Source organism: Notolabrus celidotus, chromosome 18 (assembly GCF_009762535.1).
Source record: "Notolabrus celidotus isolate fNotCel1 chromosome 18, fNotCel1.pri, whole genome shotgun sequence".
Classification (NCBI taxonomy): Eukaryota; Metazoa; Chordata; class Actinopteri; order Labriformes; family Labridae; genus Notolabrus; species Notolabrus celidotus.
In genome coordinates this window covers 145,088-172,497 of record NC_048289.1, presented here as the reverse complement: position 1 = coordinate 172,497, position 27,410 = coordinate 145,088, and the positions used below count along the sequence as shown (strand labels likewise).

Here is a 27,410-nt window from a genome sequence, read left to right as displayed (position 1 = left end):
ATCAGACTCAGTCTGACCCCACTTTAATCCACCATGAGCATTACACCTCACAGAATTTAGCTAGTTACAGAGGAGAGGACAAACTTCCTTTAACAGGCAGAAACCTCGAGCAGAACCAGACTCATGTTAGACAGCCATCTGCCTCGACCGAGTTGGGACTTGAAAGAGGGATAGAGGAGAATAAGAGAGAGAGGGAGCGGTGATAGTGATGAGACGAGTAGTAGTAGCTGTTGCCGCTGGAGTCAATCACGTCCGTATCAGCTGGAGTCTGGAACGTCCACAGCAGGAGGACGTCTACGGCAGCTCAGAGGAACCTACGAGACAAGGGAGCTCAGGGACTCCAGAAAGGTCTATGGTTAGTAACTTTAATGGGACAGGGAGAGTTAAAGTAAGTGATGAGGGGGTTGGGGGGAAGGGGGTGAGATAGGATCCCAGTGTGTCAGTGCACCAGTTCCCCCGGCAGTCTAACTCGGGGAATCCACAGGATGCGTGTGCGCCGCGTTACGGCTGCGACACGCATAGGATGCGTGTTTGGAGCGGCGCGCACTCCGGAGCAGGAAACTCAAGATCCCTCGAGAACTCCAAAACGCTCGAGAACAACACAGTATAAACTTTTCCTCGTCCATGGTGTCGGATATCTTTTGAGACTGACGTCTGGCCCGATGCCACAGGTTATGACGTAATGTTGAAGAAGTGGTGAAATTTACAATCTTGTGTTTGCACATGGTGTTTATTTTGAAAGTGAGCGGATGTTGCATACGATCCTCGTGCCTGACTTCCGGGATAGTTCGATCATTTCTGTGTGGATTGACGCGTGCTGGGCGCGGGGAGCGGCGAAAATAGACTCCCCGCGTATCTCTGGCAGAGCGGCGCGGCGGAACGCTCCAGAGACGGAGCTGAGACGCGCCGCAGCGCGCCCTGTGGACTCTAGAGCATTGACTTGAATGGGAACCTATTTGCTGCGACGTGCGCGGCGCAGCCGTAACGTAACGCGACGCATCCTGTGGATCTTGGGCTTAAGCCTATAGCAGCATAACTAAGAGCTGGTCCAAGCCTGATCCAGCTCTAACTATAAGCTTTATCAAAAAATAAAGTTTGAAGCCTACTCTTAAAAGTAGAGGTACGACCAGCAGGCCTGCATGTTGGGAGCGATTCCTGAGCTTGCATGGTCCATAGTGCACTGTTTCTGTTTCTGAAAAACGACTGAGTTCACATCCTGTGATTGCCACAGTGTGATCTTCTCCTCCCTGTAACCCCCCCTCCCCCCGTCACTGAAGCAGCTCACTGATTTTTTTTTTGTACAGATGCACAGACATGAGGAGAGGAGGAGTCTGAACAGTCCGAGTCTGCAGACAGAAACATGAGGCTGAACATCTCGCAGCTCGTCTGACTGAAACCACAGCCGACCGGTGAGTGAAAACTTAATCTTCATCTCATTTCAAATATAAAACGCGTTACACGCTCACACACACAGACAACAACCCCAACACCTGAAATTCATTTAAGCTCTTTCATAACCTGTCTGCATTCATCACTACTACTTTATTTCAATGATTTTATTTCTTTATTTTATCATTTTGTATGATGAAGTACTTTATGTTATTTCTATATATGACTTTAATATTGTATCTGATTGTATTTCTTTATTTTATTCTTTTATAAGATTGTATTACTGTGTCTGGTTTTGTTGGTGAATCTGAAGCTATTTTGTTTTCTTGTTCACTGTCAATTGATGTGAGCTCTCTGTTAATGATGATGGTTATAATAATAATAATAATAATAATAATAATAATAATAATAATAAAAATAATAATAATAATAATAAAGGGTGGTCCTGCTTTGTAAGGAAAGAGATTAATTTTAGTAGTGATATAAAATAACTGATCGATGAAGCTGAAATGTGAAGCCTGGTGCAGAACATGAAACTGCATGAAGGAAAGTTTGGGTTATATTTGTGTTGAGCCTCACAAACGTTGCCATTAAACTTTTTATTTGCCAGTCAGACAGTGTTCGGGATTCTTGCAACTCGAACTCTCTGAGCTTCTTCTCACTCCTCTCCTTCACGCCTGTCCTGTGAAGTTGATGTGCAAAACTTTTTCTACATTGGTGTTGAGCCTGAAATAAAGTTTGTTTAAATAATTTGATGGTAAATAATGAAGGCATGTTCCCTCTTTCCAACCCCAACATGGTCTCAGCAGATATGTGTCGAACATGAGTCTGGTCCTGCTGGAGGTTTCTGCCTGTTAAAGGAAGTTTGTCCTTGCCACTGTAACTTGCTAAATAATCTTAATAGGACCTATTAATAGGTCTTAATAGGTCTTAATAATAGAACATAGAGTATGGTCTAGACCTACTCTGTTTGAAAAGAGTCTGAGGAGAACATTTGTTGGGATTTGTAGAAATAAAGATTGATTGATTGATTGATTGATTGATTGATTGATTGATTGATTGATTGATTGATTGATTGATTGATTGATTGATTGATTGATTGAAGAAACCACATCTGATCCCTCTATCTAGACCAACACATTTCAAAATAGGATCTGAAAGTGATGCTCATAGCACAGTTTCAGGAGCTGGAACTCAACCTCATGCAGCACTTATAAATTCAAAATTATCCCTCTCCTCTTCTTTGGTCCCCCACCCCAACAACACACCCCAAACCAACGACAGCATCACATTCACACTCACTATTTCAGCCAAATCACTGAATCACTGTCCGCTTACATCCTGCTGAGGGTGTGCAGAAAAAGAGGTTTACTGTTTGAGATTCTGGGATCACAGACTGTTGAACAGATTATTCTACCACTTGTTTTTTTTCACTAATATTTGATATTAGTAATATTTGAAAATGACCCTACCTATATGAGCATGTCTGCGTTTCCTGTGCCATTATGAATGAACCTGCTGTTACTGATGCTTTTGATAATGAACTGTTCACTAACCCTCAATTTAGGAGTCGTCTGGAGAAAAGAAAGACAGAAAACTCATTACATTTTATTATTTTTATTTCAAGTTTAGTTACTATTTTTGTTGATATTTTTACTATAGTGGGTAAAATGTACTGTATTTAGATAACTTACAAAAAAAAAACCCCATTCTGGAAGACATCTCACAACCCCCCATTTGTGTCTGGCAACCCCCCAGGGGGTCCCGACCCACACTTTGGGAACCCCTGTGTTAGTGTGTGTTAGTGTGTGCCGTCTGTAGTCATTGAACATAGTTATAATGATGAATAATTGAAGGTATTTTCTCTGATGTTACAAAAACAATGAACCAAACAGAAGCAGAATTAAAAATCTGTGATTTCTTCAAATGATTTGAACTATTTTACAGCTTGAACTCAGGTTTAGGAACAACTCCTCACATTGTTAGTGCAGAGCTTCAGAATAAAAGAATCAGATGATGTAACTGTGGTTTCAGTCTTATTTCACTGATCAGTCATGCAGAGAGTAAAATCAGAAACAGTGACAGCTCAGGAGGAAAATCTCCTTATCTGGTCAGATTTATATTTCTGATTCTGTTAAAAACATGTCCTTTTGTCCTCTCTTACTGATCTCTCCTCAGCCCAGAGAGGATCTCCCCTCTGAACTAAGCGTAGTGCACTGGGTTTTGTTTGATGTATTTTGTCTGAACAGGTTTTGAACTTTGAATTTGGATTGCTGTAATTTGCTGCTTTGATTTCTGGATGCAAAAAAAAAAAAAAAGAGCCTGATAAAGAAAAATAAAGAACTTAAGCATGGCCCACATCTGTTAGGATGTTTAAAATCAGAACAGGTGATAAAACGAGAGAGAGCGGTGTGAGCACAAACTGACATATTTAATAGATTAGTTTTTATAGTGTGGAGAGCAATGATACGACCAACACAACACACTCCAGCAGATTCATTCACCAACAAGCTGAGTCCACACTCCCCCGGGACTTTAGTTCAGTGAATTACTATCTGGTGGAGTGTTTTATTCTGAAAATTAACCGGATGTTTTCATTTTGTTTTGGTGAAACCTGACTTCCTGTCCCGCTCCATCTGCTCTGTTGAGATTGATGCGTCGTGCTCCGGCACCCGGCGAAAAATAGAAGTCTTGTGTATCTGATCCGGAGGACTCTGACCTGCCGGATCAGAGAAGCAGCCGGATCACAACGGAGTGGATCCAGTGGAAGTTAACACATTGACTAGAATAGAAACCTATCAGATCCGGTGCTGTGACGGATCAGAGACAGACCAGACACGGATCCGGTGGAATATGGCCGTTAGACTGCGACCAGCTGCCGGTGGTGTAAACGGTGAACTGGGTAAATCCTAGTTGAAACCTTTTATCAGCTTCAGTATATTTAATCATCAGTGAATTCAAATCTGCTGTGACAGGTCTGTGTCCCTTCAGGATGATCAGCAGGTCTACAGCACTGACATCAACTTTACTTTTTATTCAGACTGAAACCCTGAAAGAACCGGTGACATGTTCACAAGAAAGCTGCTGAATCTAATGGATCTTATGCAGCCAGCCCTCTGATGAATCTGATGTTAGTGATGGATCTGATGTATCCAGTCTTCTAATGGGTGGGATGTCATTGATGGATCTGATGGATTTAAAGGATCTGAAATTTCTGACGGATCTGATGGATGAATCTGATGGATATGATGGATCTGATGAATCTGATGGATGTCATTGGATCTGATGGTTCTGGCTTTAATTAGTACAGCCTGTATTAGTAATGTCTTCTATTCTTTACAGGCTATGCTAATCTATGCCAGAACCAGCAAAGCACAGAGCCGCTGGACTGAACGTTTGAATTCTCCTCAGAGAGTCAAACTCTCTGTCAGTCCTCATCTTCCAGGTCTTCCAGGTCATGCAGGACTACCTTTTCCCGTTATGGGGATGGCCGTTGATCGGCTTCAATACTCTGCCTCGAAAACAAATTGGTGACGTCAAGGAGACTACATCCATTTATATTACCATCTATGGGACCACCACAACCCATCAGGACCACCACAACCCACCAGGACCACTACAACCCATAAGGACCACCACGACCCGCCAGGACCCCTACCATCATCAGGATCACCACAACCTATCAGTACCACCACAACCTATCAGTACCACCACAACCCACTAGGACCATCACAACCCATCAGGACCACGACAACCCACCAGGAACACCATAACCTACAAGGACCCCTACTACCCACCAGGACCCTTACCACCCATTAGGACCCCCACAACCTATCAGGACCATCACAACCTATCAGTACCACCACAACCTATCAGGACCATCACAACCTATCAGTACCACCACAACTCACCAGGACCATCACAACCTATCAGGACAACCACAACCCAACAGGACCCCTTCTACACATCAGTACCACCACAACCAATCAGGATCACCACAACCCACCAGGACCCCTACCACCCAGCAGGACCACCACAACCCATCAGGGTAACTACCACTCACAAGGAGTATTATGGCCCACCAGGAACCCCCCCCCCCCCCCCCCCCCCCCCCTTCACATCAGGACCATTACAACCCATCTGGACCACTACAACCCATCAAGACCCCTAACACATGAGGTCCACCGCAACCCATTATGGCCCCCTACCAAAAACATCAGGACCATCGCAACCATTCAGGATCATCACAACCCATTAGGATCAATGCCACACTTAAGGTTGATTACAACCCATCAGGACCACCACAACCCATCAGGATCATCACAACCCATCAGGATCATCACAACCCATCCGGATCACCACAACCCTACCCCTAATCCCTACGACCCATCAGGACCCAGAGCACAGTACCACCACAACCCATCAGGATCACCACAACCCACCAGGACCCCTACCACCCATTATGACCACCACAACCAATCAGTACCCCTACTACACATCAGGAACATTACAACCCATCAGCACCACCACAACTCATAAGAACCCAAACCATTTATCAGGACTTTTCCTACCCATCAGGACACCCATGACCATCAGGACCCCCACAATTCATCCCTCAAAATGCCCTCACGTCCTTTGGTTACTTGGTCCTGTATTTCAGTAATTTAATACTTGTAGAAAGATTAAGTTGAATTTATTTCAAACCGCTTCTGTAAGGTTATTATTTTTTATTTTTTACATTTTTCTGTTTGTTGTGTTTCACTACTTGAGGCAGAGAGAAGAGGACTGGTCTTTATGTTTGCAGCCACATGAGGAAAATGACAAACTTAAACTTGAAACTTGTATGAAAATCTGTGGCTCCAGAGAAAGACGAATTATTCCTGTTTAAAATCAAAGACTCAGAGTCTGAGTAAACAGAAGGAAATGTAAACCTCTGTACGATAAAGAGTCAAGTTTTTACTCAAACAATGTTGATTAAAAGCCGGATTAAATGTGCCAAGAACGATCAGGACCTTAAAAATGGCACTCATGCTTCACCTCTGCACCTCTCAGTCCCTTTTCTTGTCTTTTCTTACAGATCATTTTCTGTCACCATGAACCCGACGTCAAGCGCAGACTCTGTCCTCGTCCTCACAGGGAGCTCTCCTCCGGGTACCACAAACCTCAGACCAGAAACATGATCCCAGTCTGAACTGCTGCTTTACTCTTATCTTTACAAAATATGAGACATGCATATAACTTTTGAACATCTTTGTTATTTTCGTGAAAGCTTTAAATAAATGAAATAAGCGGATCTGTGAGCCCTCAGAGAAAGGATAAAGAAACTAATGCTTTCTGAAAAGACAAACATAAAGAATATATAGAATGATATTATTAAAGGAAAAAAGTCTAACCTGTTCTGTTGTGTTTACCTGTCTGACAGGTGTGTTGTACGGGGAGCTGACGGTGTTGTCAGACAGTGTTGGTGGGTGGCTTCATAATGTGAGTGACGTCTCAATCGCAGGAAACGTCTCAGATTCTGCAGCTAACAGGACGTTAAGTTTAACGAAGGATGAGTTTGACCCGCTGGGAGGACACACGGTGTGGCAGGTAAAACACCTACAAACACTTTATCATTGTATTAGTTTAACTCTGTTAATCTGTGGTTCTGCCTTAAATGTACACCACTGATGAAAACAATGTCACACCTGTGTACCTGTCAGTATTTGTTATCCAAAGACCCAATTGTGCTGAAACTGAGTCCAGGGTGAGTCCAGAGCAGAGCCTGTTGGGTAACCTGAGGCCTGGCTCAGTGAATTCCAGGCCTTCAGTAGCGAGGAATGATAACCATCAGACAAACAGTGAGCTCTCTCTTCACATGGCCGCTCAAAGCTCCAGGGATTTAACGGCTCATTTGAAGCAGGAGCTTATCTTTCTGTTCCAAGATAAACTCTGACTCTGAGGACGCCATGAGAGCTGTTTCAACCAATTAATCACTTTACCCTCTTTAAAACAACAGAGGAAATGATATCTGCTTCACCATCTGACTCCCAGAGAGCTCCTGTTATTATTCATGATGAATTAATCATGCAGGTATCTGCATTAAATACTCAGCTGTAATAACAGAGCGTTTATGATCCTGCAGAGACCACAACGAGTTAGTCTGCAAAAATAGGAAATAAAACTGTATTTCTTTCTATATTTCTCTACTTCTACATCACCACCTTTTTTTAAACTGAGAGCTACTTCCTTGGTTTTGAGTCATATGAGGGGCAACCAGTTTGATACTCTCTTCTGAAATAACAAATTTGCTCAGTTTGCCTTTAGCAGTATTATTATTATTGATAAATGATACTCATCTATTGAAGACACTGATCACGTTAATGATTTCTCACAATACTTATCAACAATGACTTAACAAGGTGGGAAACAGATAATATCAATATCCAACACTTTATTTCTATTAATTTTATCAATCAATCAATCTTTATCTGTATAGTGCAAAATCACAACAAACGTTATCTCAAGACTCTTTTACAAACAGAGCAGGTCTAGACCACACTATGTCAAATTATGAACAGAGACCCAACACCAAGACAGGGTAAGACTCAGTCTGACCCCACCTTAATCCATCATGAGCATTGCACCTCACAGTATTTAGCTAGTTACAGTGGTGAGGAAAAACTTCCTTTTAACAGGCAGAAACATCGAGCAGAACCAGACTCATGTTAGACAGACATCTGCTGAGACCGAGTTGGGTCTGGAAAGAGGGATAGAGGAGAATAAGAGAGAGAGGGAGCGGTGATAGTGATGAGACGAGTAGTAGTAGCTGTTGCCGCTGGAGTCCAGCACATCCGTATCAGCTGGAGTCTGGAACGTCCACAGCAGGAGGACGTCTACTGCAGCTCAGAGGAACCTACGAAACAAGGGAGCTCAGGGACTCCAGAAAGGTCTATGGTTAGTAACTTTAATGGGACAGGGAGAGTTAAAGTAAGTGATGAGGGGGTTGGGGGGAAGGGGGTGAGATAGGATCCCAGTGCGTCAGTGTGCTAGTTCCCTTGGCAGTCTTAGCCTATAGCAGCATAACTAAGAGCTGGTCCAAACCTGATCCAGCTCTAACTATAAGCTTTGTCAAAAAGGAAAGCTTGAAGCCTACTCTTAAAAGTAGAGAGGGTGTCTGCCTCCCGGACCCTGACTGGTAGATGATTCCAAAGGAGAGGGCCCTGATAACGGAAGGTTCTACCTCCCATACTAACTTTAGAGACTTTAGGTATGACCAGCAAGCCTGCATGTTGGGAGCGTAGAGTTCTAGAGGGGTAATAGGGCACTATGAGCTCTTTAAGATACGAGGGTGCCTGATTTTTAAGGGCTTTGTAGGTTAAAAGAAGGATTTTAAATTCTATTCTACATTTTATTGGGAGTCAGTGAAGAGAAGCTAACACTGGAGAGATGTGCTCCCTCTTCCTAGTTTTAGTCAATACTCGAGCTGCAGCGTTTTGAACTAGCTGAAGAATCTTTAGAGACTTATTGGGGCAGCCTGATAAGAGGGAGTTACAGTAATCTAACCTGGAGGTAACAAATGCATGGACTAGTTTTTCTGCGTCGCTCTGAGACAGGAAGTGTCTAATTTTAGAAATATTGCGCAAGTGAAAATAGGCTGACCTTGAGATTTGCTGAATTTGGGAGTTAAGGGATAAATCTTGATCAAATAGGACTCCTAGATTCCTAGCAGAGGTAATGGATGCCAGACTAATGCTGTCTAAGGTACTTATATTATTAGAAAAAGTCTCTCTGAGGTGTTTGGGGCCAATAACAATCACTTCAGTTTTTCCTGAGTTTAGCAGTAAGACATTTCTGGTCATCCAGGTCTTTATGTCTTTAAGACAAGCTCCTAATTTAGATAACTGATTGGTTTCTTCTGGCTTTACTGATAGATAGAGCTGAGTGTCATCAGCATAACAATGAAAATTAATTGAGTGTTTCCTCATGATGTTACCTAGAGGAAGCATATATAAGGTGAAAAGAATTGGTCCTAGCACTGATCCTTGTGGAACTCCATGTCTAACCCTGGTGTGCACTGAGGACTTTTCATTTACGTGAACGAACTCAGATCGATCTGTTAGGTACGATTTAAAGCTAAAGCAGTTCCTGTAATACCAATTAGTCACTCTAATCTCTGTAACAGGATTTGATGGTCAATCGTATCGAATGCAGCACTAAGATCTAATAAAACAAGTACGGAAAGAAGACCACTGTCTGAGGCCATTAGTAGATCATTGGTTACTTTTAACAGTGCAGTCTCTGTGCTATGGTGGGCTCTAAACCCCGACTGAAAGTCCTCAAACAAACTGTTGCTCTTAAGAAAGTCCCAGAGCTGAACTGACACCACTTTCTCCAGGATTTTAGAGATAAAGGGGAGGTTAGATATCGGTCTATAGTTAGATAAGGAGCCTGAATCAAGAGTGGGCTTTTTAAGGAGAGGTTTAATTACAGCTACTTTAAATGATTGAGGTACATAGCCTGTCAGTAAAGACATATTAATCATACTGAGTAAAGAACTGCTTCTTTTAGCAGCTTAGTTGGGATTGGGTCTAAAAGACAGTTCGATGGTTTAGCTCAGGGGTCACTAACTGGCGGACCGCGGTCCGGGTCCGGACCCAGAAGCCGTCCCCTATGGACCCGGACCGACAGCCAAAACTGAGGGTTCTGATATACAATCTGACGGGGCGCTTTTGTTTTAACCGGCGCAGCTTTTGTAGTCTTTACAGTAGTGGTTTACCGGCGGAGGAAACGTACGGACCAATTGCATGCGAGTTAAGCCATCCCACGTGATACTACTCAGCCAATCAAATCTGTGCATTCCAGGCATTAAACATTGTGACTATACAGATCAGACAGATGAGAGACTTAGAGGCAAGTTACACGTGAAAAGACGGGAGAAAGAAAAAGAAAGCGATAAAGTTAGAGAAAAAAAGAGAGATAAACAGAGGAGTGAGACGGAGAAATGGAGCGATACAGACGACTACGCTGGAGAAAGTTTAGAAAATAAGGAACTAGTGTCCCTCTCCATAAAAGAAAAGTCTGCAGTGAAAATAGAGCATTTTATTCAGACTGGACGGACTCATTTCTGTTCATACTTCCCACTGGGAGAGCTAAACCAGCGTATCTCATGTTCAGAAACCGTGGCACTTATTAAAAGAGTCAACCTGAAACGCCATTATGAAACAAAACATGAAGGTTTTTAACAAACAGACACACTCAGATCTGAAGTGAGTCCTGAATGATTGGGACCCCTGTCTGCCACCGGTTTGGGTCACATCAATATTCACCAGAATTCAAGGAATTAAGAGTTAAATCCTCAAAGTGTCCTGGGGGAGGACCCCCAGACCCCCCTCTGCTTTGATATGTTTAAATGAATCCCAAATTTTAGGTATCAGGTCTGAAAAGGAGGACTGTTCTATGTTCCTCACCCCTACCCCTCAAAGCAGCCAGAGTACACCATTGATCATTCTTCTGTTCAATCCTGTGTGATCAATAAGTGCACCTTATTAAAGGTGTAAGTATTTTTTTCAAAAGTTTTTGAATTGCACTGAATTAATGTAAGTTGACAGTCAGGTATTATTAAATGCAGATACAGTATATCACACTACATAGTTAGACATTATGATGTATCGGACCTTTGCTTCAAGAAATTTTCCCTAACTGGATCTCTTGTGATTTTAGTTGAATACCCCTGGTTTAGCTGGAGAAACTGTTGAAACCAGTTCAGGAAGGTCAATGGGTGAACAACAGTCTAGGTATACATCTGAAGAGGAACCTAGGGTTGTTTTTATTCTCTTCTATTAGAGAGGAGTAATAGGCAGCTCGAGCATGCTGCAGGGCCTTCCTATATTTATTAAGACTATCTTTCCAAAGTGAGAAGGTTTCAGTTGTTTTGTTGGAGCGCCATAATCTTTCTAGTTTTCTAGAATTTTGTTCAACTTAACAAATCATGAACTATGCTGCTCCATGTATGATGACCAAATCTGCAGCATTTTTAACAAAATTATATCTGTTACATTTCATGAACTCACTTTGGTTTTGAACACAACTTTTCAATATTTTGATTCAGCTTTGCCACGGCACTGCCATGTTGCCCCTGACAACATCTGATATCTGTTTCTTTGTTCTGTGTGGGAAGACAGGCATTGCATGCTGTTCAACAGTGTATTATAATATGGTGTGTAAATCGACACTGCAACTCTGAGTGAGTCTTCCAGATGAGCATCATTGAGACGTGTTCTGTGTTTGTTCTTGATGAAGTTCATGTCAGAGAACGCTGATTCACAGAGATAGGCAGAACCAAACAGGCTGGCAACCTTCAGAGCTGCTGTGCATACCCCACTGTACTTTTCTGTGTCAACAAGAAACTGATTCAGTTGGGTTTAGTAATGGGAGCAAGTGGAAGAATTTTATGACCAGTAAGATCAGGTTTGAGTAGGGATGTAAATTTGAAGTATTGTTTCCGTGATCAATTTTTGGAAATGTTAACGATCAATTATCGATGAATCAATAAAAAACATTGAGCTTTCTTACGTCAAAAACAATGCCAAACAGCCTACGTTGTTTCCCCTAAATTATTTGTTCTACAGGGACAAAATGAATATAACTGACGGTATTGAATACGGGTACAACATGTTTAACACACTGATCACTGTCACCGTCACTGTCACTGTCTTTTCCACCTGACGACACAACTGTCTCAGCTCGGATCTCATCCTGCCTTGCTGACATTTCTAAATGGACGAGGGAACGTTACCCACAGCCTACAGCTTATTATCATTCCAGCCAGTCCCACTATGGACCCACAGATCAATATCCAGTCTCAAAATCTCATACCCACTAGGTCTGCCCGAAATCTGGGTGTCATGATCGATGACCAGCTAACCTTCAGGGTTCATGTTGCCTCCATTGCTCGGTCCTGCCGTTTTTCCCTCTATAACATCAAGAGGATCAGACCCTACCTGACAGAACACGCAACACAGCTCCTGGTTCAAGCTCTTGTAATGTCACGCATTGACTACTGCAACACTCTACTGGCAGGCCTCCCTGAATGCACAGTTAAACCTCTGCAAATGATCCAGAACACAGCAGCACGTCTGGTCTTCAACCAGCCTAAGACAGCTCATGTCACACCCCTGCTCATTTCGCTACACTGGCTTCCAGTTGCAGCTCGCATCAGATACAAAACTCTAATCATCACTTACAAAGCAGTCACCAAAACTGCTCCAGTTTACCTGGAACCCCTCATCCAGGTCTACTGCCCTTCTCGCCTGCTACGCTCAGCCTCTGAAAAGTGCCTAGTGCTTCCAGCACATAAAGCCTCAAAATCACTAGCTCGACTCTTCTCCTCTGTTGTCCCTAAATGGTGGAATGAACTGGCCAACTCCATTCGATCTGCAGAGTCCCTCTCTACTTTCCAAAGACAGCTAAAGAACCAGCTCTATAGGAAGCACTATGCACTTAGCTAGATTGTTCTCCACTGTTGTCCCCAGTGGCAGATCATGTCTTCCAGCTACAGTTGACTCACACTGTCCTGCTCTACTCTGGGAATCTGTGTTCAGCTCTTGAGTGACCCAGCACTTGGTACTTTGGTCATTATTGTGGTCTTAAATGGTTTGGTTGCCTCTTTGTAGATGTTCCTTATTTAAAAAAAAAAAAAAAAAAAATCCTGATTTACTTTTGTTCATTGCCTTTACACTGCTTGGCAGTACCTGCACCCAAAGTGACTTGAAGCACTTTGTTACTCTTACTGATCTTGTTTCCTCTTGTCTAGATCTTTGCTTGTGTTGTTCTTGTTCTCGTATGTATGTTGCTTTGGATAAAAGCGTCTGCTAAATAACATTGTAACATTGATCAACGATCAAACTCAGAAAAAAATTATCTGCAGACATAGTCTTATAAAGTGAAGGCTCATAATACTAACATAAATGTACTTCAGACTCACAGTGTCCAGTTTTCTGTCTACTCGTTCTTATTGAGAAAAATAAACATGTGTATTCGGTCAGGTGTCAGCCGGGAGCGCAACCGGGTCATAATCAGTCCAGCTGCAGAAAATCCCAGATGGCTCTGATGTTGCTGGTCTGCAAAACAAAGCGTTCTAGCAATTCCAAACAGGCTTTGTATCTAAAGGCCGAAATGTCCTGTTTAAAGTTATCAACACATGTCCGTGGCAGAATTTGTGTATTGATCCTCTTTAAAAAGCGCTCACGGAGACCTGACACACAGCCGCCAGCTGAGCGCCCCCCCCCCCCCCCCCCCCACCTGTGCGCAACACCTTTAACAGCTCATTCACATGAAACATGCTTTAAACTTAAAACACCTCCCTGATAGCTGAACCAAATATAAGACCACATGATGTTTGTCCCACTTGACAATACTCGATTCATTCTTTGCATCCCTTGGTTTGAGTAAAACTTCTTAGACACCAGAATGTCATGGAGCATTATCAATTATCAACACGACATCTCTGCCATGTTGATATTTTGATTTGTTAAGCATTCCCTCACCCATGTTTTGGCTTGTTCTTTTATGAACAAATTTTAGACGCAGCTCACTGGTGAGTTGGTGACCCCTGCATCATAGCCTCTGCTAACCCAAACCAACTAAAACGTTCTACCTATGATATTTATAATCACATGTTCATACCATTATATATATATAAATACATTAGAACTGAACTTTAATCAATTTTTAAATATTATCAGTCAGTTTTTTATAACATTCTGACACTAGGTTAAAGTGGGCAGGGCTAGCTTGGATATTTATTACTACATAAATATTTAACCAATCATAAAGAAACACGCCCACACATGTTCAACAAAACTCCTCCTTTCCTGCTCAGACAATCTCCTGACGTCAGTGTGAACTCCTCTCTGCGTCTCTTTAGCTGTTAGCCTGTTTGGTAATCACGTACTGTCTGTGATCTGTCTGTATAGCTGTCTCTCTGCTCTTTGTGTCACCGTGCTCGTGTGTCCCTGTCTGCCGCTGAAGATGACAGCATGTGTCATTCTTTATTTTCCAATGATGTTGAATTTGGGGAAACATCGAGCCGTGGCTTAGTTTCCGCTCATTTCCTCAGGACCGGTTCACTAGCTTTCCCTAAACAGCTCAGAGTTTAGACAAACGGCTCCGTCTGGACCCCGGAGCCGTGCTCTGCCTTCCCCCCAATTTACACTGGATGCACAGTGTCGCGTTACATTCCCATTGTAGTCAATGCTCATGTTTACACACGGCACGTCTAAGCTCTGTCTCGGGAGCATGCCCCCGCAACGCTCCGCCAGAGATATGCGCCAAGTCTATTTTGACGGAGCCCACGCCCAGCACGCACCAATCTACACATAAAAGAACTACCTGGACAGGAAGTCAGGCACGAGGATCGCATGCAACCTCTGCCAATTTCAAAATAAAACACCATATACAGACTCCCGACCAATTAAAAGATCTTATTGATCAGAAATACTCATGGATTATGGATGTACAAACAGCCACATATCAGTGATCCATGTTGACTACAACAGGGCATTAAGATGATCACTGTGTCAGAAGGTAACAGGGCATTAAGATGATCACTGTGTCAGAAGGTAACAGGACTTTAAGATGATCACTGTGTCAGAAGGTAACAGGGCATTAAGATGATCACTGTGTCAGAAGGTAACAGGACTTTAAGATGATCACTGTGTCAGAAGGTAACAGGACTTTAAGATGATCACTGTGTCAGAAGGTAACAGGACTTTAAGATGATCACTGTGTCAGAAGGTAACAGGACTTTAAGATGATCACTGTGTCAGAAGGTAACAGGACTTTAAGATGATCACTGTGTCAGAAGGTAACAGGACTTTAAGATGATAACTGTGTCAGAAGGTAACAGGACTTTAAGATAAGATCACTGTGTCAGAAGGTAACAGGACTTTAAGATAAGATCACTGTGTCAGAAGGTAACAGGACTTTAAGATAAGATCACTGTGTCAGAAGGTAACAGAACTTTAAGATGATCACTGTGTCTGAAGGTAACAGGACTTTAAGATGATCACTGTGTCAGAAGGTAACAGGACTTTAAGATGATCACTGTGTCAGAAGGTAACAGGACTTTAAGATGATCACTGTGTCAGAAGGTAACAGGACTTTAAGATGATCACTGTGTCAGAAGGTAACAGGACTTTAAGATGATCACTGTGTCAGAAGGTAACAGGACTTTAAGATGATCACTGTGTCAGAAGGTAACAGGACTTTAAGATGATCACTGTGTCAGAAGGTAACAGGACTTTAAGATGATCACTGTGTCAGAAGGTAACAGGACTTTAAGATGATCACTGTGTCAGAAGGTAACAGGACTTTAAGATGATCACTGTGTCAGAAGGTAACAGGACTTTAAGATGATAACTGTGTCAGAAGGTAACAGGACTTTAAGATAAGATCACTGTGTCAGAAGGTAACAGGACTTTAAGATAAGATCACTGTGTCAGAAGGTAACAGGACTTTAAGATAAGATCACTGTGTCAGAAGGTAACAGAACTTTAAGATGATCACTGTGTCTGAAGGTAACAGGACTTTAAGATGATCACTGTGTCAGAAGGTAACAGGACTTTAAGATGATCACTGTGTCAGAAGGTAACAGGACTTTAAGATGATCACTGTGTCAGAAGGTAACAGGACTTTAAGATGATCACTGTGTCAGAAGGTAACAGGACTTTAAGATGATCACTGTGTCAGAAGGTAACAGGACTTTAAGATGATCACTGTGTCAGAAGGTAACAGGACTTTAAGATGATCACTGTGTCAGAAGGTAACAGGACTTTAAGATGATCACTGTGTCAGAAGGTAACAGGACAACAAAGTACAGCAGAATTATTCATATTAAACTAAACCTGCAAACTTTATAGTTATGCAGCATACTCAGTAATGATTAAAGCACAAAGTAACTGAATACTATTCACATGATTCAACCACAGAAAGGCTCTGTAACCTGCTGTTTGTATATGATGGACCCAGCTGATCCTGGCTGCTCTGAGCTGGTGCTATGAGGCCTAACTGGGGACTCAGTTTCCATTATTGCCACCCAGTCCATTTTGGCTCCCAGCTTATGGGTGCTGGTGTTGGCTTTGGGTATGGCTCCTGACAGACATGTAACTGACTGTTGGTAACAGCCACTCTCAGTATCCTTTCCAGGATTTTTAATGGCATGGATGCACAGTGGGAACATGACTGAGGGTCCTCCTCCAATGCTTGGAGGTGATTAGTGCCAATGCATGCTATACACATTGGGTGAGGGTCCCTGCCCGAGATTGAATACACAAGCGGTATGCAGCCTCTCTGTCCTTCGTTCCGTCCCTTTGGCTGGGGTCTTGGTCAAAGACATTGTGACTAGAAAGGGAAATATATCTGCTGATATGAATCTGTATGGCACGCTGTTACGCGCCTGTGGATAAGAATACTCAGGGCTTGCCTTAAAGTGGCTTGCCTTATAATATATTGGTCTAAGAGGTCCCCAAAACATGTCTTTAAAGTTTATGCTCAAAAAAACACTTTGAAATCCGATTTTGGTCTGCCTGAAAAGCCCTCTTTTTTCAGCCCTGCTCAGAACGGTCTGTTTTCTCTCTGACCACGCCCCCTCAGGAAGCGGATGTGGCCTCAGCTCTCCAGCACGTTGATCTAATGTTTACATGTTGGCTGAATATACACGGCTGCTCACAGATCGCGTTACTTCAACCCTCTGAATCTGATCCAGAATCCGATCCTGACGGAGAGGCGCCTGCAGCAGGACCTTTCTGAACCATTGGTCACAGATTTAGTGTTTCTTGTTGTTTTATTTATCAGTATGTCGACGTGTGTCTTGGTACAGCTAAGAACATGTAGCTATGTGGCTATGCTAACTAGCGCTAGCACTTATCCATGATAAATAAAAATCATCCACTAGATCTTCAAATCTGCAGACGTGGGGAGTAAAACCGACCTCTGCCAGAAAGGCAGCAGGACCTTTCTGAAGGATTGGTCACAGATTTAGTGTTACTTGTTGTTTTATTTGTCAGTATGTCAATGTGTGTCTTGGTACACAGCTACTAACATGTAGCTATGTGGCTATGCTAACTAGCACTAGCACTTATCCATGATAAATAAAAATCATCCACTAGATCTTCAAATCTGCAGACGTGGGGAGTAAAACCGACCTTTGTGTTTATTAAGACAGCCTACAACTAGCATGCCTCCCTCCTAAGCTCCTTGTTAGCATACATGTGTGCAGGGAATGAAAAACAGAGGAGGGATTCAGTATTATTTTATACAGTCTATGGGCTGAACAAGCTCCGAGCTCTGACTCTGTGACAGACCGGATATTGTTGTGACGTAACAAAAACACTGAAGTCTGAAACGGCTGGTTTCACACACATTTACAGAACGGTGGAGAAATCAGAACAGGAGCAGAATTAATTTTTTTCATTCTCGGAGGGTTTGTAGACATGCCAGGGAAACATATTGCAGGTAGAAAACTATTAAAAAGTCGATTTTGTATGATATGTCACCTTTAATGTGTTAACTGAAGGGTATAAAGTTACACAGGCATCAGTACCTCTGTAAGAAAATACAGGGCAGCGGGTGGAGCAGCTTGCCTTAACCCGGACGCTGTGCTTGTATGTCCTATGTAACGTTAAATCCCACATCTTATGAAGACTTACTAAGTAAATCCAGAGCAGTGTTCAGCGACGTGATCCTTTACAGGTTGTCTGTGAATATATTTGCGAGACTGACCTGGGACTCAAGTCAGCTTTCCTAAAATGAGGGGCGCTAGCACAGTCTGACCTCTCTGTCACTGACAGACGTGCTGTCATTGGAGCTTCCATGGTAGGTCACGCAGAGGCAATTCCTATGGTGAAACACCAAACGACGTTAGAAAAAGACAGTACCTATGATAGGACAAACAGAGATGAGGCAAATAAATATATTCTGATTCTAATTGAAGGCCGCCAGTGCCCTGTTGACTGATCAAAAACACAACTTTAGGTAACACTTTACAATAAGGGTCCCTTAATTAGCATTAGTTAATGCATTATTAAGCATTAATTAACAGTTTAATAATGTTTTAATAATCTAATCTAATGTGACTAACACATTAGTTAATGCATTAATAAGCAGTCAATTAATGTCCACTGCTCAGAGTTAATTAATACATTATTAAGCATTAATAAAAGTTACAAAACTTAATTAGTTAACCATTAGTAAATGCTTTCTGGACCCTTATTGTAAAGTGTAATACATGCATCACTTAGGTAACACATAAGTGCTAAACTGCCTCATAAGCATTACTTAACCTTAATTAACCATTAGTGAATGCTGTCTGGACCCTTATTGTAAAGTGTAACACATGTATCCCTTAGGTAACACATACGCTGAACCAAAATTAGTTGAAATGTAGTTGAAGCAACACATTTTATTTAAAACAGAATAAAACAGATAATCTCAGATAACATTATAAGTAATGCTTATGAGGCAGTTTAGAATTCATAATGTGTTACCTAAGTGATGCATGTGTTACACCTTACAATAAGGGTCCAGAGAGCATTTACTAATGGTTAACTAATTAAGTTTTGTAACTTTTATTAATGCTTAACAATGTTTAATTAACTCTGAGCAGTGGACATTAATTAACTGCTTATTAATGCATTAACTTATGTGTTAGTTAAAGTTAGGTAATACATTATAATAATTATTAAACTATTTTTAATCTGTTAATTAATCCTTAATAATGCATTAACTAATGCTAATTAAGGGACCCTTATTGTAAAGTGTTACCCAACTTTATAACCTGGACAATAAAGAGCTGTTCTTGCAGTGTTTGTCTTGAGGCATCTTGGGTGAGGGGTCAGGGTGGGGCTTCATACTCACAGGGCAAACAGTGAAGTCTGATTTATTTATTATTTTTATTTAATTTTATTTATTATTTAAAAGAACCATGCATATTAATTAACACTTCTGTAAATATGTCAGAGTTAGCCATAAGGCTAGTTTACATCTGTAGTCACTTGGCAGATGTTAAAAAGGCTCCCTAAAAAGATCAAGATTAAACAACATGTCAGCGGTTTGTAGTTAAAATCTGTAATCAGTTTCCTGATGAAGAACCTAACCATCCTCTCTGGATCTTTATCATTTTTCTCTTCAGGTGATCATCATTGCATTCCTAACTGGGTCGCTTTCTCTGGTCACTGTGGTTGGAAACATCCTGGTGTTGGTGTCCTTTAAAATAAACAAGGCCCTAAAGACAGTGAATAACTATTACCTGCTCAGCCTGGCATTTGCAGACCTGACCATCGGGACACTGTCCATGAACCTGTACACCACTTACATCATCATGGATCAGTGGGCTCTGGGCCCCGTCGTCTGTGACCTCTGGCTTGCTATAGACTATGTGGCCAGTAATGCCTCGGTCATGAACCTGCTTGTAATCAGCTTTGACAGGTAGACAGCATGGCATATTTTGAGAAAAAAAATTACTGTCACCGCATACAGTCACAGTCACAGCATACAGTCAAAGACACAGTATACAGTCATACTAAAATCATACAGTCACAGCATACAGTCAAAGCACAGAGCCACAGCATGCAGTCAAAAGACACACTATACAGTCACAGTCACAGAATACAGTTACAGCATACAAAGACACAGTATACGGTCATACTAAAGCATACAGTCACAGTCAGAGCGTACAGTCACAATCACAGCATACACTCAGTATACAGTCACAGTATACAGTCACAGCATGAATACAAAGTATACAGTCACAGTATACAGTCACAGCATGCAGACATTGCATACAGTCAGTCACATCATACAGTCATAGCATACAGTTACAGTATACAGTCACAGTATACAGTCACAGCATGAATACAAAGTATACAGTTGCAGTATACAGTCACAGCATGCAGACATAGCATACAGTTACAGTATACAGTCACAGCATGAATACAAAGTATACAGTCACAGTATACAGTCACAGCATGCAGACATTGCATACAGTCAGTCACATCATACAGTCATAGCATACAGTTACAGTATACAGTCACAGCATGAAGAAACAGCGTACAGTCACAGCATGCAGACAAAGACACAGTAAACATTCAAAGTCACAGTCATAGTCACAGTCACAGCATGCAGTCACAGTATACAGTCACAGCATGCAGACAGTACACAGTCATAGTCACAGTCACAGCATGCAGACACAGTATCCAGCCACAGCATACAGACACAGTATACAGTCACAGCATGATTACATAGTATACAGTCACAGTCACAGCATGCATACATAGTATACAGTCACAGTCACAGCATGCAGTCACAGTATACAGTCATAGTCACAGTCATAGCATGCAGACACAGTACACAGTCATAGTCACAGTCATAGCATGCAGACACAGTACACAGTCACAGTCACAGTATAAAGACACAGCATGCAGTCACTGTCACAGCATACAGTCACAGTATACAGTCACAGCATACAGTCAAAGAATACCGTCAAAGTATACAGACACAGTATACAGTCATAGCATTCAGTCACAGTTTACAGTCACAGTCACAGCATGCAGACACAGTATACAGTCACAGCATGCAGACACAGTATACAGTCACAGCATGCAGACACAGTATACAGTCACAGCATGCAGTCACAGTATACAGTCACAGCATGCAGACACAGTACACAGTCATAGTCACAGTCACAGCATGCAGACACAGTATCCAGCCACAGCATACAGACACAGTATACAGTTACAGCATGAATACACAGTATCCATTCACAGTCCCAGCATGCAGAAAGTATAGTCAGAGTCACAGCCACAGTCACAGCATGCAGGCACAGTATACAGTCACAGCATGATTACATAGTATACAGTCACAGTCACAGCATGATAACAGTATACAGTCACAGTCACAGCATGATTACATAGTATACAGTCACAGTCACAGTCACAGCATGCATACATAGTATACAGTCACAGTCACAGTCACAGCATGATAACAGTATACAGTCACAGTCACAGCATGCATACATAGTATACAGTCACAGTCACAGTCACAGCATGATAACAGTATACAGTCACAGTCACAGCATGCAGTCACAGCATACAGTCAGAGTTACAGTCACAGCATGAATACACAGTATACAGTCAGAGTCACAGTCAGAGTTACAGTCACAGCATACAGTCACAGTCACAGTCACAGCATGAAGTCACAGCATACAGTCACAGTCAGAGCATGATTACACAGTATACAGTCACAGCATGCAGACACAGTCACAGCATGCAGTCACAGTCACAGCATGCAGACACAGTATACAGTCATAGTCACAGCATGAAGACAGCATACAGTAACAGTATACAGTCACAGTATACAGACACAGTATACAGTCACAGTATACAGACACAGTATACAGACACAGTATTCAGTCACAGTATACAGTCACAGTATACAGTCACAGTATACAGACACAGTATACAGACACAGTATTCAGTCACAGTATACAGACACAGTATACAGTCACAGTATACAGACACAGTATTCAGTCACAGTATACAGACACAGTATACAGACACAGTATACAGACACAGTATAGTCACAGTATACTGTCACAGTATACAGTCACAGTATACACACACAGTATACAGACACAGTATACAGTCACAGTATACAGACACAGTATAGTCACAGTATACTGTCACAGTATACAGTCACAGTATACACACACAGTATACAGACACAGTATACAGTCACAGTATACAGACACAGTATAGTCACAGTATAGTCACAGTATACTGTCACAGTATACAGTCACAGTATACACACACAGTATACAGACACAGTATACAGACACAGGCTCATCCTTAGTTTGAAATGGTAATATGTTGTTTGCATGTAAACACAAAAACGAGCTTCTTAATCCTTGTGATTAGATTTGGGATATTAAAGTTCTTTGTAACATAGTCATTGTTGCCATCTTTGTTGCAGGTATTTCTCTGTGACCCGACCTTTAACCTACCGGGCCAAGCGTACCACAAAACGAGCCATGACGATGATCTGCTTAGCCTGGTCCATCTCTTTTATCCTCTGGGCTCCTGCCATCCTCTTTTATCAGTACATTGTTGGCGAGAGGACAGTCCAACCCAATGAGTGCTACATCCAGTTCCTGTCAGAGCCCATCATCACCTTCTGTACGGCCATCGCTGCCTTCTACCTGCCGGTCACCATCATGGCCTTCCTGTTCTGGAAGATCTTCCAGGAGACAGAGAAGCGTGCCAAAGAGTTCCAAGGTCTGAAAGGATCCGGGGCAGGAAACAAATCAGGCAAGGCTCAGCCTCAAGGTGCACGTGGTGGAGGAGATGCAGCAGCCAACAATCAGAACGATTCCTCCGCCATGCAGCGCCAGATGAGTGCTCAGAGCAGCAGCAGCTACGAACTGAACCAGACCAAGGACAGTGCCAGCATGCCAGGAGGAGGAGAAGGTGGAGGAGGAGGAGGAGGAGGACGGTGTGCAGCCTTCTGTTTCAAGTGTTCATCACTGCTGCCGGGTCGACATGCCTCCAAGAAGTCCATCAACACCACCACAACCACTGCAGGCGAGGCTGAGCACAGCAGCTGTGACAGCCTCAACAACAACGAAGAGGAGGAGGAGGAGGCAGATGGAGCAACAGGTCTGACATCCCACCCATCAATTCTTTTAATAACAGAATATATATCTTAAAATATATAATGATAATAATAATAATAATAATAATAATATCTATCTATCTATCTATCTATCTATCTATCTATCTATCTATCTATCTATCTATCTATCTATCTATCTATCTATCTATCTATCTATCTATCTATCTATCTATCTATCTACAGAAATGAAATCCAAAAAGAAGAATAACAAGGATAAACAGTCATCTCCCCCACCGGCAGACCAATCAGCTGCAGCCAAGGACCCTGCAATGGCCAAACGTCTCGCCTCCAAGGCTAAGACGGAGATTAACAAGCGAAAGAACGACAAGAAGGCTAATGAGAAGAAGGCCAATGAGAAGAAGGCCAATGATAAAAAGGCGGCGCGGACGCTGAGCGCCATCCTGTTTGCCTTCATCACCACCTGGTTACCGTACAACATCATGGTGCTGGTCAACACCTTCTGTCAGGACTGCATCCCAGAGACGCTGTGGGCGCTGGGATACTGGCTGTGCTACGTCAACAGCACGGTGAACCCCATGTGCTACGCTCTGTGCAACAAGACCTTCAGGACGACCTTCAGGGACATCTTGATGTGTCAGTGGAACCAGAAGAAGAACAAGCCTCAGTTCCAGCAGAGGAAAAACGCCACTTTAAAAAAATAGGACCCCATGTCAACTGAGTGAGAGTGAGAGTGAAGCATTTCCTGATCCTTAATCAGAGTGTGAATGCAGCATGAAAACTTTAAATGTCAGATGAAAAGATCCTGAACTCAATCTGTAAAACCAAATTCATCCAGCCGAATGGGAAGATCTCAAAAGCCATCAGAGGGACCTGAAGCTGCTCTGTCAGTCAGTACATGGTAAATGGAAAATGGACTTGTACTTATATAACTCTTTTCTAGTCTTTCTGAGCACTCAAAGCACTTTTACACGACTCGTTCACCCATTCACACCACATTTACTCACTGATGGTAGAGGCTGCTATAGTAAGGGACCATCAGTGTTAATTGCATTCATACACATTCACACACCGCTGAGCTACAGAGGGAGGAGTTTGGAGTTCAGTGTCTTGCTCAAGGACACTTCAGCATGTGATGGAGGAGCTGGGATCGAACCGTCAAATGACTCTACCCACTGAGCCACAGCCGCCCTCTTTACACTGAGTCTACACAATCTGTTCTCGGGGTCCGCAGGTTTTGGCGTCTTCAGGAAAAAACAGTCTGTCTATGGAGAGCAAAAGCAGAAGGAACGCAATCCACTGTGATGACATCCCAGTCATCAGAGCCGTCAATGAACCATTTCATTCAATGACACAACAGCTCAGGAATGACTGGCAGTATTTTCATGATTTCACTATGAACATTTGTGGTCCTCAGGGGATACAGTCACAGTCACATGATAAACTCTCATGATGACTTTTGAATATATTTATTCCATTTTACAGGTACAGATCCACAAACAGGAACAGAACAAGAATGTATCTTGTTCTTACAGGTTAGGCCATGTTTGGACTCATAGATATCAGTCCCATTACAGATTTATTTCAAGATGTTCTTGTGTAAACATGGAGCACTAAAGGTTTGTGAAGTTAAGTTGTGAGAGCCTTTTCAAAATAAAAGCATGGTGACAGTTGGATCCCGGCTGTCACATGAATGATAACCTGACAGTCAGCTGACGGCTGGTATAAACTGACAGAGAGGAGTCATTTAGGTCATTTCATGGAGTCAGCATTTCTGATGAGATGTACAGTTTTATTTTCAGATCTGTTTTACATTTAATCTTTGATATTATTTCATATTTACCCACACTGGTGTGAACAGAATGTGCAAGTTTGGATTTAGACCACAGCAGTTTGAGCTCTGTTTGTCCAGTTTGTTCATCATAGATGAATCCAGATTTAAACTGACTCAGTATCCTGTTAGTGTGCCACACAAATACAAAGTCTGTGCAGGTGTTTGAGGCGGATGATGTCTGACAGTAACACTGGTAGAATCAAGAATCTGAAAATCCAGGAAGCAGGTCACTACAAACCACTGGCAGGGTCAGATTCCTCAGTTGGGGTCCCTCAGGTGAGTCAGGGGGTCAGTGTGACATGTTTATTGTGAAGTGTAGTAGGGTTTGAATAAACGTGCTGATGGAAACCCTGTAACACTGACTCTGATTACCTGTACATAAATAATGTGAAGGGGAATGATCAACACAACCTGACGTGTTCACAACATCACTCATCATCCTATGTGATCATGTCTCCACATGTCTCCACATGTCTTCACTTGTCTTCACATGTCTTCACATGTCATTACATGCTGTCAAATATCTTCAATCAATCAATCAATCAATCAATCTTTATTTGTATAGTGCAAAATCACAACAAACATTATCTCAAGACTCTTTTACAAACAGAGCAGGTCTAGACCACTCTATGTCAAATTATGAACAGAGACCCAACACCAAGACAGGATAAGACTCAGTCTGACCCCACCTTAATCCACCATGAGCATTGCACCTCACAGTATTTAGCTAGTTACAGTGGAGAGGAAGAACTTCCTTTAACAGGCAGAAACATCGAGCAGAACCAGACTCATGTTAGACAGACATCTGCCTCGACCGAGTTGGGTCTGGAAAGAGGGATAGAGGAGAATAAGAGAGAGAGGAAGCGGTGGTACATGCCATCACAACGTCACAAATCATCACAGGTCGTCGCACATCGTCATGACGTCACCACATGTCTTTACATGTTCTCATGTGTCATTGGAGAGTAACAGAGTAAATGTACTCAAGTACATGTTTTGAGTATCTGTATTTTACTTGATTATTATTTTTTGACAAATCTCATCCTTTTGACTCCTCTACATTTCTATCAGTGCTCTAGTTACTCTCTACTTTATCTTTGAAGTCAGCTGATGAGTCTTCTTCTCTGAAATTAGATCCCAAAGACCGTAAACTGTTGGTGTCCTTGTGTTTGGTTTGTCTCAGTGGTGTAGCCGTACCTGTCAGTAGATCAAACGTTCTTCAGATCAGTCGTTCATGTAGTCGTGGTGATGATGGCTATGACTGAGAAGGATGATGATTCTCTACCTGAGCACCACGGCCATATTTTAAACCCACGTTTGAGCTTTTGAAATAAAGAGTGATTGTTTGTATTGTTGTAAATCTCTGATCTGCTTACCACACAAACTTCATCACAGCCTCCAAAACATCAGCATCTAACCTGAGAAAGCATGTGGAGGTCTGGAGCTGACACACTGCTTTGATTTCAGAGGAACATTGGAAACTTGTCTGTGCTTGTAGTAACTTAGTTTATATTTCATGGTAGACTTTTTAGATATGAAATCATGTTTTCTAGAGAAACAGAACGAAGCAGAATGTTCACCCATGCATTCTTAACTGACCTCATGCTTTGTGAAAATATATTTAGAGATATTTTAAAAAGTACTTTGAATACTTCAGTATTTTTAAAAGCAAGCACTCCAGGACTTTAAAGGCTGGTTTCTACTTCTGAAGAAGCACTACATAATTGTGCGTCGATGTGTCCGTGTCGCGCAGCAATACTCCCCCAAAACACTTGAGGGCAGTGTGGTCTCTCTGATAGTCGGTTGCTTGCTTCTGGCCCCGCTACGATCTCTGTTTACTTTTCCACAGAGATTCAGAGCGTGTTCTGTTAATCTACAGCTGATACATGTTGCTGTTTATCATACAGACATGATTACATGAAGAATAGAGAGGAGGAGATGAAATACACGGCCAATGTCCGGCCGATGAGTGGGGATCCCGGAAGTGCTGTAAATCAAGGAAATACAGTGCCACTGAGTAGACCAATCACAGGGCTTGCTGTCCACATTACATTTTGGAGCAGGCGCGTGTCAGATATGTGTGTAGGCCTCTGTGCAGGTATGGCAGCTATGCCGACCTTCGTCGATTCAATGCAGAAGTTTAACTACTTAACTCAAGTCATAATCTGACTGAACAACTTTCACTTGGATTGGAGTAATGTTTGAACAGGAGGATCTACACTCTGACTGAAGTTAACGAGCCGTGTATTTTGTCCACCACTGTGTGTCATCACATATCATCACATCTCATAACAAGTCCCAACATGTTGTCACATGATGCCATGTGGTCACGTGTCTTCACATGTGGTCTCAGTCTTCACATGTTGTCACATGTGTTTGAAGGGTGTTTTGGTGTAACATTAATGTTGGGATGGATTAAATGAAGTGAGTTAAAAACAGTTAAACAGGGTCAGTAGAGTGTTAATGTCACCTGTGTAATGCCACATGGTCATGGCAGACAACCTCATCAGTTTAGATTTCAGTC

The 27,410-nt window shown here is 42.3% G+C and overlaps 1 protein-coding gene across 1 annotated transcript; it reads left to right on the top strand.

Annotated features, from left to right (window-relative positions):
- Positions 1 to 313: 313 nt before the first annotated feature.
- LOC117830456 (muscarinic acetylcholine receptor M3) lies at positions 314 to 23,944 on the top strand. Its single transcript, XM_034708590.1, has 4 exons — positions 314 to 355; positions 19,559 to 19,854; positions 22,396 to 23,078; positions 23,335 to 23,944. Exons 1-4 carry the CDS (start codon positions 353 to 355, stop codon positions 23,754 to 23,756), a joined length of 1,404 nt encoding a protein of 467 aa, XP_034564481.1. The 5' UTR covers positions 314 to 352; the 3' UTR covers positions 23,757 to 23,944.
- The last annotated feature ends 3,466 nt before the right edge of the window (positions 23,945 to 27,410 follow it).

What these genes read in the sequence shown, in the direction of transcription:
- LOC117830456 (XM_034708590.1), top strand. An exon ending in CTTGTAATCAGCTTTGACAG is followed by an intron (nt 19,855 to 22,395) that starts GTAGACAGCATG and finishes TCTTTGTTGCAG; the next exon opens with GTATTTCTCTGTGACCCGAC. An exon ending in GGAGGCAGATGGAGCAACAG is followed by an intron (nt 23,079 to 23,334) that starts GTCTGACATCCC and finishes CCCCACCGGCAG; the next exon opens with ACCAATCAGCTGCAGCCAAG.